Source organism: Abrus precatorius, unplaced genomic scaffold (assembly GCF_003935025.1).
Source record: "Abrus precatorius isolate BTA unplaced genomic scaffold, Abrus_2018 Scaffold3, whole genome shotgun sequence".
Taxonomy (NCBI): Eukaryota; Viridiplantae; Streptophyta; class Magnoliopsida; order Fabales; family Fabaceae; genus Abrus; species Abrus precatorius.
Window position 1 is genome coordinate 9,072,312 of NW_020874373.1, and position 17,188 is coordinate 9,089,499.

Sequence of the window (17,188 nt, forward strand, 5' to 3'; positions counted from 1 at the left end):
TCTGCATAATTCCAACCCCCTGCACCCTTATCCTTCTCATCCATATTGTAAAAATATTTTTAAATAAGTTAATTTTAAAAGAGAATTTATTATTTAAATAGTTGTTGAAAGATTATGAAAATAATAATTTTTATTTTTATGTAAGTATTTTAAAACCTGTGCACGATATGATATTGTATGATTATAAATAAAAATAGAAAATAAGCTATTTTCCCAATCTAAATAAATCTTAACTGGAAATGCGAATCTACATATTTCATAAATCATATTCATAAAATAGTTTTGGCAATTAGGAGCGGGTCCCAAAAATGTTTGAGGGAATGGTCTAAAGTAAATAAATTTTGACTTAGAAAGTACAAATACGTACATAACACACTAACTCATAAGACATGACATAATTATAATAAATCATATAAAATTAACGCTTATAATTAACTCATACAATAAATAATTCATATTTTATGAAAATGCTATTACATAAATACATGTTTCGTATGAGTACAATAAGATAAGGATACTGTTTAAAAGCATTTGTATATATTTTCTTAAGTTAATTTTAAACATACAATTGTATCAATAACTGTAATATTATAGTTCTTTGGAAAAAAAATCTTTACATTTAAAGTATAATATATATATATATACACACGTGTGTGTAAAAGGAGGGAGGCGTCAGGACCACCCCTTCCCTTCCCTACATCTGTTCTTGACTGCTATTCATACATATAAAGGAAATAAACCATTTTGTTCATATGCTGTGAAAAGTTGTCTCCAATGTGATAACCTCCCACTATATGTTAGTAGGTGGTGTGATCACAGGTCAACCCAAAATAAATTACATTGGAGTGGATTGACCCATTTCATTGTAAAGGTTTTGCTTCACGCCAAGTTGTCATATATGATTATGGTCAATTAAACTAAAAATAGAAGGGTATTCCTTTCAAGGAAATTATATTTAGAATGTATTGAAAATCATGATAAAAGTGTATTAATAATATTTTTAATTTTTTTAACAAATATTTAACATTTGTCCAACTAAAATTGGCTTACTTAAAATGGAACTAAAATGTACGGGTTAACAAAGTAGACCTGCTAATTAATCACGTGGATCGCATCAGAACAATCTACCTAAACATATGAATCTTGTAAAACGCAACCAATTATTCATTTTAATGAGTTAAAAAAGTCAAATTAACTTATATATAGAAATTATACATGTTTATTTATCATCTCTATGGACTGAACTGTATTAATAACATGTAAAAACAATTTACAAAACAATGTTGTTTTATGTTAAAAGTTTTTAAACATAAACAAACTGATATAATCGAATACTCAAACCAAATGAAATTGGTTAGTAATTAATTAAATTATTAAACTAAATCCATATTATTTAAGATTGGTTCAGATGGGCATAATTGGATATTTGGTCAAATGAATACCATAATCACCCCTGGTTTGATTGTCCTGAGGGCCTACATGTGATGCACAGATATCCATACCCTACAGTGTTAGAGTTCAAATTAGTAATTAGAATGATTCTCGTAACTGTGATCTGTGGGAAGACCATACCAAATTTAATTAAGCATAAAGAGTATAATGGTTCACGTAGTTATCTTGTATTTTTGGGACTTAGACATTCTTGACCGGAAGGTCACCTAAAATATGATAATAGTTTGAACTTAGTACATATGACAAATATCTAGCAGAAGCACTAAGTTCACAAACAATCAGAAAGCTTCAGAAAGTTGTGAGACTTGTAATGTCGGGTTATGGTCTTTCTATGAGCAACATCTACTGAACTGCATGCTTTAGTGGGGTTATCTTAGGTCTACATTTTTAGCTTTTTTCTTAAGTCATCGGATAAGTATATCCTACTGCGGAATTCTCCATAATAAAAAGATAAGGGGCATGACTAGGGTGTTCAAGATTTGGATGATTTCTTCTATTTGTCTTCTAATTTTTAAATTAAAAAAAATTATTTCTTTGCAATAAGATCATTTTTTTCTCTTGATTAATTATTTAAATCTTTGCATTAAAGCAGTAATTTTATTTGCTATTAAGGACCGTTCTCCTTGTACGGAACGCTAGCTCGTGTTTGCATACGTGTTCCACTAAGGTCACTAATTCAGAACGTCCTACCAGTTCCAAATGAAGGTGTTGTGCATAAAAGATATGGGGGGTACTTGTTTCATTTCATTCTCTATAGTCATGACTTGGATATGAAGTTGGACATCCACTAATTTGATACTTCACATTTCAGCAACAGTGATTCATTTTATAACATGCTTTTTATTAATTGATCAAATTTTCATAAAATTCACGAATTTTCAATTCGATACTTTAGAATTGGATCTTCCAATTGTCTGGACTCATATGCCATAGTATAAATAGGGTCTCTCTCCAAATTGGGTTTCCCCAAGAGAATGAATTAAAAAATTCCTAGAAGAGACAAAATGGAATCAAGTCATGTAATAGCCATTACAAATGGAGAAGAGAATATTGCTCATAAGAAGGAGAATAAAGCACTTAAATTTCCCATTCCACCCTTTATTTCTCATATTAGGAAAAATGAAGTCCATTGCTCCACTGTCTCCATTACTTCCAATCTCAGATACAAGCAAATGAAAAGTGATCAAGGAACTAGGAAGATGATCCACAGTGTCAAAGTGGGAATCTCCCTGGTTTTGGTTTCACTCATGTACCTTGTGAATCCTCTCTTTGAACAAGTTGGAGAAAATGCAATGTGGGCTATCATGACTGTAATAGTCATCTTTGAATTCTCTGCAGGTACTTTCAGCAACATATACTTCGATTCCTTCTGTTCTTTTTCATTGCAAAGATATAGCAATAGCTTTGAAATAATGATCATTCTAATGTACACTTAATTAATTTGATCAACTTATTAGGTGCCACACTAGGAAAGGGCTTCAATCGTGGAATGGGAACTATTGTTGGAGGAGGATTGGGTTGCTTAGCAGCATTTTTCGCCCAAAGCACTGGAATTGGGAGGGTTGGTAACTCGATTATAATCGCTACTTCAGTATTTATCTTTGGTAAGCTTCTGATAAATCTCTTATAATTAGTTCTATTAGTATTAGAACATTATGTGTTACAGTTAAAGTATAACTAATTTGAAATGCATATCTTTAATAAACAGTTTTTGTGGCACATATAAATTAATTTCAGGATCACTTGCTACATATTTTAGACTGGTTCCAAGCATAAAGAAAAGATACGATTATGGGGTGATGATATTCATGCTTACTTTCAATCTAGTGGTGGTGTCTGGGGTGCGTGCTCATGTGAAAGTGTGGGAAATTGCCAGGGAGCGTCTTGTGACAATACTAATGGGTTTCATTGTGTGCATTTGTGTGAGTTTGTTCGTTTTTCCTTTGTGGGCCAGTGATGAACTTCATGATTCCATAGTCTCAAGATTCCAAGACCTTGCTAATACAATTGAAGGTATCTAAGTATATACGATCGTTTTAGTTTTTTTTCTTAGTTGGAATGAATAGAATAACATAGACTCAATTTATTTATTTCAAGTGAGTGTGAGGGAAATATTATTCAACACACTTTTAATTATTGTAAATTTTGTTTTAGGTGTATGTAACAAAAAAATGTTTTCTTTTTTACCGAATACATCATATACTAAATAATGTAAAATATATTTGTGAAAACTTACTTAATATACACCCACACAGGGAAAAGGATGAAAGATTGGTCTACACCTGTATAAGCCAGAAGTTTTCTGTACTATTCAGTAAGTTCTGAAAAGGATACCAAATTCAACGAAGAATTAGAAGTTTCTACATAAAACATATTTGTAAAACTATTTAGCATTTCATTTATGTGCATCAACATTAATAACATTATGTTTACATTTCAATTTCCAATAACATATTTTCATGCTCAAATTCAATTTTTGTTTACGAATGAATAGATGAAAATTAATATCAATGTGACAACGGAATAAATTGATACCTATGCCAAAAGGAAATTTAATTATCGTCTTTCACTGTAGCTTGTTTAGGGGAATGTACGAAATTAGTTGGCGAAAAGGAAGACCAATCCCTCAACGTTTGCAAGTCGGTGTTGAACTCCAAGTCAAAGGACGAATCATTGGTACGTCAATTTTCACTTTGATATCTTTCTCATTTGTCTTCTCCATTGTAGAAGATAAAGTATAAAAGAATAATCATTGATTAAGAAAATAACAGCTAAAATCTTAACTAAAATAATTTACATTTTAGAAAAGCCAAATTTCGAGTTAGAATGAAGCCATAACATAAGTGTAGAATCAAATATTGTTCTGTTTTTCAGGCAAATTTCGCAAAATGGGAACCGTGGCATGGAAAATTTGGATTTTCATACCCTTGGGGAAGGTACTTAAAGATTGGTGAGGTTCTTCGAGAACTGGCTGCGTTTATTCTTGCAGTGGGATGTCTCCAAACAGCAAAAGAGGTAGGTATATTTTATAGGGTTGCAAAATGAAAAGAAAAAAAAAAAATTGATGGGCTCATTTGTTTGGGTTCAATGAATCTTTTGGTCAGCCCATGGCCTATTTGAGGCAATCACAATCGGTGCAATTAGACACGTGCGTAGCAATTGAGTCAAAGGTTGCTGGTATTCTTCGAGAACTTGGAGAGAGCATGAAGCAAATGAGGAAATGTGAAGCAAAGTACAACATTTCGGCCCAATTGAAAGCAGTGAGATCAGATCTAAACTCGATAATTTCTACGTCCAAAATAGCACAACTTGAAGATGGTCAAGTGTTAGCAATTGCAAGCTCTGTGTTCTTGCTCATGGAAGTGGTGAGGAAGGTTGAGGAATTGGTAAAAGAGGTGGAAGAACTTGCAGATGTCGCTGGTTTTTCCACCCACACTACTCCAATGTCTTCGTAGACCCTATATACATACAATTATGTATGTATAAATCATTTCCCAATTTTGGGTCATAAATTAGAAATATGTGGTTGAGTGTATATCCATTTCAAGTTATTGACATATGATGCAATTTAACTGCCTTTGTATTAGTGATGATGAAAAAAATAGTGAAAACTTTAAAAGGAAGAGATGTTGTATGCATGTTTATCTAATACGTCTCATTCATCAGTGTGAATTTAATGCCATCACTATTTTACTTTATAAACCCATGAATTCTCATTTCATATTATAAACCTTAGATATTTGCACCTAAGTATTTTTCTATGATGAACCCTCCTTTGTATTGAACAAGTAAATTGAGTTTGATTGACAAACCTGTCCGTTCAACACAACAGATTCAAATGGCCGGCAACAAAGTACAGCATTGTCCTCCACTTGAAACCTCCGCTACGCTCCTTGTCATATCATAAATCACAAATTCATATAATTCAATTAGTTGCCACTCTATTTGATGGTCATTAATTTTTAAATAATAAGATACAAAAACAGTTCTGTTAATTTGAAGAGTGATAACAGCTTTTTATCATTCGTATACAAAGAAAATTTAGACTTGATCTATGAATAGAGTTGTAGTTATTTAAAACTTTTGACTAAGTTTTATTAAATATTAATTTTGAGCTGTGATACTCTTTCTTTTATTTGGTCGACCAATCTCAGCCGTCCGCCGATGAAGTTTATCTTGTAGCATTGCCTAAAACTTTCTCCAAGTGCCATGAGAAATCGTGGAAGAGCAAAGCCATTAAATTTTCAGCGTGATGAACAGCAACACGACTTGGTAAAATTATACACAAAAAATCATTACAACCAAAAACCAGTGTTGGTTTAGGTAATGTATGTCTGATTTTCCTTAAATAAAGTGTCAATTCAAATTTAATATATAAAACATTAAGAGTTAATCTCGTGTTGAAGAATCCTGTAATCCTAGACATAATAGAATCCTTACAAGTAACAAAAAAACAAAAGCATGTATTAAACGTTGGGACATTAACATAGATGTAGACATGTAGTATTTTAATAAACCAACGGATCCATTAAGGGACTCTCACATAGGAGAAAAAGTCTAAAGGTAACAAAACAAAGGCAGTGTGCTAGAATTCAATCAAAGATAAAAAGATGGGCATTCCTACAAAATGTGTAGCAATTGCGATTGGTTTGTTGTGCCTTTGGAGTGTTGCTGACAGCGTTCCCAACACAAGCATCACCAACGTTCTCTGCAACAACGGGGTGTACACCTCTGGGGACCCTTTTGCTATTAGTTTAAGCTATGTTCTTGGAGACTTAGAGAGTGAAACTCCAGTCCAGAAAAATTATGACTACTACAACATTTCGCCTTATCCTAATGCCTTTGCCTATGGACATGCTACTTGCAACCTTAATCTGACATCCTCTGATTGCAAAACCTGTCTTGGTGCTGCTAAAACGGCTATGTTCAATGCATGTCAGACACCACGGATCGGGGCTCGTTCAGTGCTCCATGATTGTACAATCAGGTATGAGCAATACCCATTTGATGATTAGTAACAAAAATTGAAGCTTTGGGTGTTCAACTTTCCATTGGCGTTGGTTTTCAAGTTTACATTTGAAAGGCTTTGTATCACCTCGAAGAAAAAAAGTAAGGATTCTGTATGACGACCAAAAAAAAGGGATTTTGCAAGTTTGTTTTTGTAACGCGCAATATGTATACTATATGCTGTTATTGTGCCTTAACTACGTCAAAATGCTTTGTGTTTTATTTCTGTAATCTGATTTTCATTTTAAAATAAATCTAGCTTTGGGTGATGATTCTTCTACATGTTTACTTCCCCCTTTTTTTTATATGGTACAGAACGTGGGTGTTCGAATTTAGATCATGCCTCTTCATTTCGGTATATTGATCAGTTTATTGATTTTAAAACTTCACAAGGGGAAAAGGTGATCTTGGGAAAAAGATTTAAGATGCCTCGTTTGCCTGGATTTATTTTTGGAACTGAAACTATATAGTTTAACATAACCAATCTGAATGCCTATAAAGCATAACGATCCCACCCCCCACCCCCCTCCCAAAAAAAAAAACGATAATATACGAAATGTTGTTAAATAAAGGTAATGCTGAGTATAGTTCACGCAAAGTAAACAATGTCGATTTCAAGAACATTAATTGTCGATAACGTATATGATTCGTGAGTATTCAAAGGAGCTTGAAAATACAAATACATCTTGGAAGTTGAAACCAGATTCCATGTATGAATCGATGATAGAGCCTTGATGATCTTCTAGATCACCGCCTTAGTTAAACATGTATTAATACCATGCATATGAATTATTCCAGGGCTTTTGTAAATGAAAACTTGATCAAACCAAAAAACAAAAACAAAAAAAAGAAAGAAAGAAAACAATCTCTTTTATATACAATGTACAACCAGCATCATCATGGGCTCAGTATATCTCCCACTACATTTTTGAAGACCAACATATGTGAAATTTACAACCAAAAAAAAATGTATGCCTTCTGATCCATCAAGTTTGAATCTCAGTGATTATTTTTTACCTTTTCCTACAAGCTATCCCCAAAATTCACCATCCAAAATTAAGTTTCCATGCAGATATGTTCACCTACAATGGCAGACCACTACAAAGAGGGTCAAGCAATCATTTTGCAGGAAATTAAAACAGTTTAATTTCTTTGGTTGCTATGAATAAAATTCTGTAACATATGGCAAACTAACAATTAGTTAGATTCACCAACTAGTGAGACTAACCACAAAGATGCCAGATTCAACTCGCAACTTTACCTCATTCACCAGTGGTAGAGAAGAGGCAGCATAGCTATGGTTGGTAAAGATTTGTATAACTTAGAACGTTCTCTGCAAACTGTGTAGACCTATTATAGCGGAACTTGAGAAACTTCTGTAGTATTCCGCTCGTAAAGCTCCTCCCGTTTAAGAAGAAGTGCATAAAGAATCTCATTCCATGAATCAGGAACACCAGGTAGGCACCAATGGCTACAGTCTTGCCGCTGCATAGGGGCTGCGCCATCTGGTCCAAGATAGTAAATAGATGCATGGCCATCTTTTCTGCGCAATGACATTTGGGTGATATTAAGCAGGTCCAAATTCAAGACTTCTGATTTAGTCGTGCGTTCTGACAAGACATCAAAGATGGTTCTGAAGTGGATGTCAGATAATGCTGGCAAGGAGCCTAAATCAGGTAGTGTTTCCATGTGACAACCACCACCAGTATTCCAGTTACCACCCCTGCTACATCCACCAAATGTGTTACAACTCATTCTTACCTTCTTTCATATGTTAGCAGTCATTTAATCATTACAGATACAGAAAAAGTCGTTACAAAAAGGTTTTGACAGTTTGTTCGAAAAAGGAAACATACAGAAATTAATGGTAAAACCAGATTAGCTAGACATGAACCAAACCTGAAATGGACAGGAGCATAAGTTCGGAAAAGGACATAAGTTTTGTTCATGTTAACTTCACTGGCAATCCAATCAATTACTGTCTCTACTGATTTTCTGAATGCCTCTTCTGTAGTCATGTTCATCTTCACTTCCTCTCCTACTTGGAAGTAACAACCCCTAAGTAATGAATTGAACCCAAGATCAAAGTCCATATAATAACAACCTCAATATTGATTGCTTAACCACATAAAGAGTACACATATTGTTATTAACAAAGTAATTTAGTCTATGCCCAAGCTTTTTTATAGCATGGAGATAAACAGAGAATAAATAATCACAAATATCTGAATATAAAACCTTACTACAAAACATTTGTACCAAAAGAGAACCCACTCCCTTTATAAAAGCTTTCATTTTGCAATGAAAATAGTTGCCAGTAAATATACAAAATAAACGAGTATATCTCAGCCTGTATATAAATCCATTCCTTCTTCTTGCTAAAAATTGGTCCGGCTCTTGCAGTGGTCTATGCTAAGACTGAAGAGGAAATAATATCGATCTATCACAAGAGATTCTCAGTCACCATGTTTGACAAATATTTTTTTCAAGAAAATATTTTTTTTTAAAGATCTCCGGGAAGCTACCAAAAACAATGCAATTATTTCCCACAAATAAACTAGTTCAAATATGCACTAGAAAACTTATTTCATTTGCATAAACCATATCAATATCACATGGTTAGTGCCTTCTTTCAAATGTCCTTGTTAAAAAGCCAAAACTAGGTGGCACTCAAAGATTGAATTATTAAGAATAACAATCCAGCCCATCAGAATAACAGATAAAAAAAAAGTCCTTACATTTTGACAGTTTTCTCGTAATTCCACCAATGTCCAGCATTGAGAACCAATACATCTGCATCTCTCCAGCGATGAGAAGTCCAGTCTATATGATCCACTCTTAAACTCATTTTTACCCCTTCAGGTGCTCCAGGAGGAGGCCGTCCTTGCACTACTAGATATGGTGATCTGTAGTATTCAATGATGCAGTTGAAATCTTCAAACTTGAATGCCAAGAAGCCTGTGTGCTTTGTAATTGGGCTCCCATTAACCTCATAGACACTAGTCTTGTTTGCAACTGCAGAAGAGAGCATACAAAGGAGCGATTCCCACTGGTTCCTTCCAATCGAATCACCAACAAAAACTAGCCGCTTGTTCCGCAGCTTTTCCAACATCTTATTTGCATCAAATCTGTTACAAGAGTAAAAGCCCCACATCACATGTCATTCCCACAACCGACCTAAAAGAACAACTAAACATAGTATTGTATGCACAAGCAAGATGCTCCCTAAGACAACTAAACATAGTATCCATTTAAGAGCAGGAAACACCAAAACAGCTTGCCCCCAAATCAAAAATGGTTTTTTTCCCCTTCCTTTTGAAAGAAGAAAAATAGACACTCAGAGTGGTTGTTGATCTTGAGCCATACGCCAAATTTATGGATAAGCAGGTAATGACAAATGAAACTAGCAACGCTTGACAGTGACAATTTAGGTATCATCATCACCAGTAAAAAACCAATAACAGAAGCGCCCTTCATACCAACATCTTTATTTTTCTCTATTCAACAATCCAAAAAAGAACAAACACTCCCTTCATACCAATCCATACGAAGTACCCCCACTGTTAATCACAAGTTAAACGAAAAGGGTACTCCATCAAAATAAATTGATTTAGGGGCACATATAAAACACACATCAACATATGAAAGGCGATCCCATAAGCAACCAACTACAAGCAAGACAAAATTTTAAAACCATTTTGTGCTCAGAGAAACAACACAAACCCCAATACCCAACGAAAGAAGACTCTTTTTTTTTGTCTTAATTTTTTTTTCCCCAGCACTATCTTCTACCAACCAAACCAAAATCAAAACGCTAACACCAAAACAACAAATCAAACCAAAAAATCGAAAAGATGGGGTTGATGGGCACCTGGGCAAGTTGCAACCTTTGGGTTGCCATCGCCACTTTGTGTAGAAGGTATCAGGCCTCCCATTCTCAGAGCATCGAAAACCTTGATCCAAGAAGGAACAATTTGAGGAATGGTAAAGGGGATATGCTTCATCCCAAACCCAATTCCCATCAAACACATCACATTTATCACCATCTTGACTCAGAAACTGAACCGGGACATTCCCAACGACAGGAGAGGCAGAAGCAGACACAGAAGAAGAAGACGAAGATGATGAAGAAAAATGCAAGCCAAGGAGAGTGGTGCCTCTAGAGCGCAACCCTTCGTAATCCAAGTAGAAGAAGCAACCAATGAAGAGAGCAGCAACGAAGAAGAAGCCAACGATGCCCAGAGAAGACTCGAGAGGGCTAAAGCGCTTAAATTTCTTGAAAAAATCGAAGTGGGTAACGGCGTCGTTTGAGTCCTTCGGAGCTGCGCTCTTGCTCATCTCGTTGGTTAGGAACAAAACAATGAAACATAAAAACTCATTCAATCATTCGTGGATGCTGAACTGAAAGTAGTAGTAGCATTAGTCCAAGGTGAAGGTTTAAAAGAGGTGGGGCTGTGACAAACAGAGGATGAGGAAGAGAGAGAGGTGGGGTCCAGAGCCAAAAAAAAGAGCATTAATGGCAGAGAAGCAAAGCACTGTGCATTTTTCTTTTTATTTTTTAATTTCTTTTAGCAGGTAACAGGTAGAAAACAAGAAAATGAAAGGGAAGATGAAAGAGAAAGTGTGTATGAGTGGAGGGTGTGGAACAATGAGTTTAAAAGGTTATTTTTTTAAGGTAGTGATTGGAAGGTTTTGGAGAGGGGTTTGGGGATAGCCACCAACAGTGAGGATTGCTATTTTCCTTATATTTTGGGGAAAGGGCGGCAATTTGTTTATCTGCAATAATCATGCTATCTATTAGACGTGCAACCATTTCATTATCCTCTCTTCTAATCTCAAATTTGACCCCCTTCAACTTAACTCTTAAAAAAAGGAAGTCTAAATATACATTTTTATTTTATCAAAGATTCATTTTAACTGATTGTAAACTCTATTAATAAAAGTTAATAAAAATTGTATTTTTTTTAACATTATCATATCAGTTTGCTTAATAATATAAAGAATCTAAATCTAAACATAAGTACTCCAAAATATATTACACCTATTTTGAGAGCTGAGTTAACAAAATTTGAAGAGTCAAAATGATTTTAAAAAATAAAATGAAGTAAATTTTCAAGAAAAAAAAATTAATCAAACGTCTTTATTGTACAGAGCAGTCTAAACATATGTTTTATATAATCTCTTCTTAAATGATTAAGGGAGTTCGTTCCCTAAATCGAAATAGCATCTGAATGTTAGCTTGCATGCTACCTCCACTTTCGAGTTGTATTAAGGTTAATGTTGATGTGCCCGGTAAGTTACTGATTGGATTTAGACTCAATTGGGGTAAGTTTTTGGATAAAGTTTTATTGGAGAAAAAAATAATATAGAAAATAATAAAAATTTTGTCATAAATTAAAGTAAATTGTATTCCTATGTTTTAGAAAAGTTAAATAATAAAGTTTTAAAAAATAAAAGTTAATTTAATTTATAAAAAAATTTCATATTTAATTTTTATAAATACTTATTCATAAATTTATCCAATTAAATGTTATTCTCATCAATGTTGATAAGTAACATAGTTTTTAGATTTAATAATCGCATAGAATAGTTTATGAGCAGTATATGAAAACAACTTATAAATTTGGTAATTTTTGTTTCAAATTATTTTAAATGAATCCATGTATGTTTCCTTCTTCTAAATCTTATTTCAGAGCTTCGCAATAGATGCAAGAGGGTCTCTTTTGTGAAGTTAATTGTAGCTGATATTGAAAAATTCATCACACTCTGCAACTGCAAACTAGCTTGGGTCCCCACTTTCTTCCATTTTCTCCTCAAAAATGTCTTCTCCACCTTCGGAAAGATGTTGCTTCCACCTCGCTCCCTCATTTAATCTGTAGCTAGGTTTTTTATGTGGGGCTGTTTCCCTCTTGTACAACAAAAATTGTCATTATATAACTGTTAACACACAAGTTCAGTTTTCATAAATTTTTATAAAAAAATAATAATAATAAATTTTTCATAAGTTTAAAAAATTATGTTCTCAAGTTTTTTTAAAAATATATAAAAACGTAAATTATTTATAATTTATGAGAAAAATTTTATTTTTTTATACTAATTTTTTTATAAAAATTTCTTTAAAAGTTTAATGAACCTGGGTCATATTATTAAACACTATATCTTGAACTTATTCATGTTGAGAGAATAAGGTCATCCGCGTATATTTAAAATTTTGGCTAATATATATATAAAAAAGTCAGTTTTTAAAAATAAATCATGAAAACACATGTTAATTAATTCAAATAAATTTTAAAAAATATTTGAAATTTATATGCCTTAATTCGAATTTTCAATTTAAAATATATAAAAATGTCATATCTGATATTTAAAAAACTGAATGAAAATAATTAATCATACTTTTTTTCATTTTTTGGTGGCCTGGCCTGTGTGGTCTCCAATGGTGATGGAGCTCATGCAAAGGCCTCCAATCCAGCCTGTCTAATTATGCCACCATATCAGAATAGCCCACTAGGTTTTGGATGCTTTGTTCCCTGCTCTTGGATTCTTTCATCTATTTTTGACATATAAATTTTATAAAAATATTTTTAATATGTTTTATATAATTCATTGGTGTTTTAAAAAGTGAAATCATAAATTTATTATTTTTAATTTTTTCAATTGATCAATTACAAAAAAATGTATTACAGAGTGTGTTTTAAAAAATTATTATTAAACATTGATTTTTACATAAATGGCATGTTTGATGTTTTCACACGGTTTTTTCAGGATTTTGTTAACTTTATTTTTAAAATTAAATTTAAGGATTCCTAAATAGTATATTTTATTAAAAAAATATTTAATAAAAAATAATCTCCCTTCGAAACGTTGTATGTCTAATTCAGCCAAATAAGTGTCCATTTACATAAAAGATTCGAGTCATCACAGCTGCAAAAATAACAAAACCTGATACACTTTTACCAAAATGGAAATATTCCTTTTTTTCTTCAGACGTAATTTTGGACCCCATGTAAACAAGACCATGGTTGTCGAAAAAACAAGAAGTAAAAAGTACAGTTGAAAAACAATTAGTTTAAAACACACAGTATCTCACTCAACTTTGTTCATTTGATAAATATACCGTGATTTCAATTTCGACAATCGAACAAAAAAATTGTTTTTTTATAATTCTGATAATTAAATATACTGTAATTTTGAATTTAAATTGTATTATAAACAATTTTGTATGTTCTTTCGTTTTTAATAGTTGAGGCATGGACACAATTAGCTAGTTGGGTGGAAAAACATTCAATATATCTGAACCCATCACCAGTCTTTAGCCAATCTAACCCTCTCTGCAAGTAGACATGCGTTGAGATTAGAGGCATGCAAGAGTTAAGCAAACGCATGGAACGGGATTCTCTCCCATTTTGACGCGATCTGAGTTCAGTTAAGTAAAATTTTATATTTTTGTTTAAACAAAAAAATTTAGCTTAAACAAAAATACAAAATCAACTTAACAAGACGTTCAGTTACGGGAGAGAATTTGAATGCGCAAACGCATACACAAAATTTGTATGCTGTCGTTGCAGCCACGAAGAAGTTCAAACTTAAAAACTCAAATTAAACAGGAATATTGAATTAAAAGGGATCGTAAAGCACAAGCTTATCCTTAATTTTTTTAATTTTCAATCAGAACTCATCCACATACACGAACTCACATCACAGTAACAAATTTGAATTAATTTCCATTTCACATAATTGCTTATTAAGAAAGTTGGTCATTAAGCACTATTCATTCTAATAGACCTGCCAACTTTATAGTTGCTTGTTGAATTTATTTTCCTATAGAACGTTGCACGTCCATCCATCTTTATTTTCTTTCTCACTTGATTGATATTTTATTTCATCGCATAGGCATCCAAGAAAAGTGAGGTTAGATAGCACAACAGACAGGGTAAGGAGTAGTTTTAATTATGATTCTATCGTTTTCACTAGACTGCTAAAGTATTCTACGTTTCTATTTCAATTAGGTCGTTGATTGTGTATAGGTCCCCTTTCTCATCATAGCAAGTTAAATTAGTTTCTTCATCTACTGAGAATAATTGAAGATAAACTTCTGACAAGCTTATCAAGACTTATCATCCAAGTATTAATTACTTTAACTCATTGTCACTTGAAACATTAATTAAGCAGAAAGAATGAAATTCACATAACAACAATTGAGTAAATTACTTTTTTAAATACAAATTATATGTCAATATACAATAATTGAATAAAATATTTTGTATTTTACAAGTCTATATATCAACGTATAAGTATGTAGAAAAAATTAATAAATTAAAATGTTAGGATTAGAGTTTACCCAATCCTCACCTAAGGACTATTTAGTTTCACAGAAGGTTTTCTTCTGCTTTCAATCTTAATTATGAAGTTATTGTTTTATCTTTTTATGTGACATTGTTTATTTTAGTTCATATTTTTTTTATTTCTTTCTTTAATGTAAATGTTATTTAAAAAGACATATACAAATATGTGAAATCGTATGGAATGGATTAGCACAAAAGGTGGAGTGTATGCATCTATTACAAATTTATAATAATGTGATGGTAGAATAATATTGCTGCATTTCGTAGTAGTGGACCCCAGAACATGTATGCATTGAATTTTTTATATTCTTTTCCCCCGAAAATGGATTGATTTTACATTTCCCTTAAAATGCTGATTGAGAAAATGGTCCATTATAATTAAGCACCCCTTCTTCACAATCAACGTAGCAAATGACCTAATATCTTTTTAGCAAATTACGCTGCATGTCAAATCACGGGTATATTTATATTTGTTCATATGTTCTCAATCATTTTGATATCAGGGTGCAGACGAAAACAGTGATCCTGCAAATGGGAACGGTCGAATACCGTAATGGTAATAGTTAACTTTGTTTAGATTAAATTATTTTGTGTTGAAAGTAATTTACAATTATTTAGTAAATTATTTTTGACCTAATAGTGATTTTTATTTTTGGCATGATTAATTAGTTTCTGTTTTTAGATCTTATTTCCAGTTGATGATGAAAAAAGAAATATTTGGCACACCCAAGTCCAAAATAAAATAGGTAATTTGTTTAGATAATACAAGAAGTTCAAATTTTATAAGTTTAATCATAAACTTATTAATAGACTAAGGGTAATAACTATAAACTAAATTTTTTGAAATATAGTATTATAATAGTGACCTAATATTGCATGAGACTAAAAGAGTTCATAAAATGCTTTATTTTTAAGAGTTAAAACTCATAAATATATAATAAAGTAAGCTACAATAAGGAAACTAGTGTAGTGACAAGTTTTTTAAACTACAATAGTAGAACAAAAAACTTCAGCTTATATAATATAAATTTTATAAACCCTTCATCATTAGCCCAATTTAAAAAGCTTAAACTTGTATACCAGCCTACATGTCTTTTTCTTTCTTCTTTCTAATTAGCTTTTCTTATTCCCCCTCACTGATTGGCTATATACATCCCTCAACACATCATCATGATGATAAGGTATAAATTCTGAATAACGCGAATACATTGATATTAGCATTCATGAAACATTGAAATCATGTCATACGCATTTAAATATTCAGCTTGACAAATATTTTATCGATATTCAATTCAACGAAGAAATCACGTAATTGTATAAATTAGTGCTAATTAATATTCTACAAAACTTGAATTCGTTTATAAAAAGATTAGTCGAAGAAAATGTATTTGCTTATCCCCTCAACAACAAAATTATTAATTGAAACTGAAGGTTATCATTATTAATATTATTAGACAAAGTGGGTGAAAAAATGACTAAAAAGAGGTGGAGGCACATGTGTCATGTTAGTGTCCATGGCTGATTTTGACTTTAGGCCTTTTGGGGCTATATCATGCTTCCCACTTTCGACCCATAAACTCGACCAGATTTAGATTTTAGGCCAAGAAGCATATCTTAGACATGGATTGAAATCCCATATCACACCCATATTTGTTTCCACTTCTTATTTTCGAGGAAGGAGTAATGTATGGTTCATCTTTCTAGCCAATGCAGATAACATTATTTCTACATTAACAACGACGTATGAGAATGATATTTAACATTATTTCTCTCGTTCTGAGCTATTTGTGATACATTAATTATTATTATATGTGTACAGGAAAGATGAATACGTATAATTACTTTCGTTAGTACTAAAACTTGAGAAATTTCTATTCACAAGTCATGTCTTTTCCATTCAATTATTAGAATTATGCTCTTTCCATCTATAATTAAATCATATTTATAGAGCATTGACTGGGTTAACGTTAAACTAATTCTTCTATGTTTGTAATTTCAGCCCCCGTGAATACGTGTATACATGATCATTATGCTCTAGATATCTTGTTGAGATACCTTAAATTTGTCTATAATTCGATTATTTTATTATTTCTTAAAATTCAGCTGTTATTGATTTAAAAGAACAACTATCTAACTATCGTTTCAGTTATTATTAAAGCTCAAAAAACATGAAAATTAAATGATGAACAATTATCTACTCTAATAATTTAATATAAATATGCATTTTTAGATTTTCTTAAAAAAATATGGTCATTAAAAGAAAAAAAAAGATAAAAAGAGAGTTTTAGTTTTAGAAAATTTTATGAAAACATATGTAATTTGTGCGATTTAAATAGTAAAAAAATCACTGTTAACAACATCGAAATTTGATAATTAATATTTTA

The 17,188-nt window shown here is 32.0% G+C and overlaps 3 protein-coding genes across 4 annotated transcripts; 2 read left to right on the top strand and 1 right to left on the bottom strand.

The window, feature by feature from the left end:
• The first annotated feature begins 2,456 nt into the window (after positions 1-2,456).
• Positions 2,457-4,907, top strand: LOC113862121 (aluminum-activated malate transporter 13-like). The gene is made up of 6 exons (XM_027495258.1): positions 2,457-2,790; positions 2,910-3,056; positions 3,190-3,465; positions 4,028-4,128; positions 4,327-4,467; positions 4,557-4,907. Exons 1-6 carry the CDS (start codon positions 2,457-2,459, stop codon positions 4,905-4,907), a joined length of 1,350 nt encoding a protein of 449 aa, XP_027351059.1.
• A 1,155-nt stretch (positions 4,908-6,062) lies between these two features.
• On the top strand, positions 6,063-6,467 carry LOC113862123 (antifungal protein ginkbilobin-like protein). The gene has a single exon (XM_027495259.1). It carries the CDS (start codon positions 6,063-6,065, stop codon positions 6,465-6,467), a length of 405 nt encoding a protein of 134 aa, XP_027351060.1.
• An 845-nt stretch (positions 6,468-7,312) lies between these two features.
• LOC113861787 (protein trichome birefringence-like 10) lies at positions 7,313-11,245 on the bottom strand. 2 transcript variants are annotated; one of them, XR_003504338.1, is made up of 5 exons: positions 10,331-11,065; positions 9,198-9,587; positions 8,359-8,517; positions 7,721-8,182; positions 7,332-7,557 (listed from the first exon to the last, which is right to left on the bottom strand). XR_003504338.1 is itself a non-coding variant. In XM_027494815.1 (4 exons), the coding sequence occupies exons 1-4, from the start codon at positions 10,795-10,797 to the stop codon at positions 7,813-7,815; spliced, it is 1,386 nt and encodes a 461-aa protein (XP_027350616.1). In that variant the 5' UTR covers positions 10,798-11,245; the 3' UTR covers positions 7,313-7,812. The 2 variants fall into 2 exon arrangements, 1 of the variants encoding a protein (XP_027350616.1); XM_027494815.1 differs by having other exon boundaries at positions 7,313-8,182; positions 10,331-11,245.
• Positions 11,246-17,188: the final 5,943 nt, after the last annotated feature.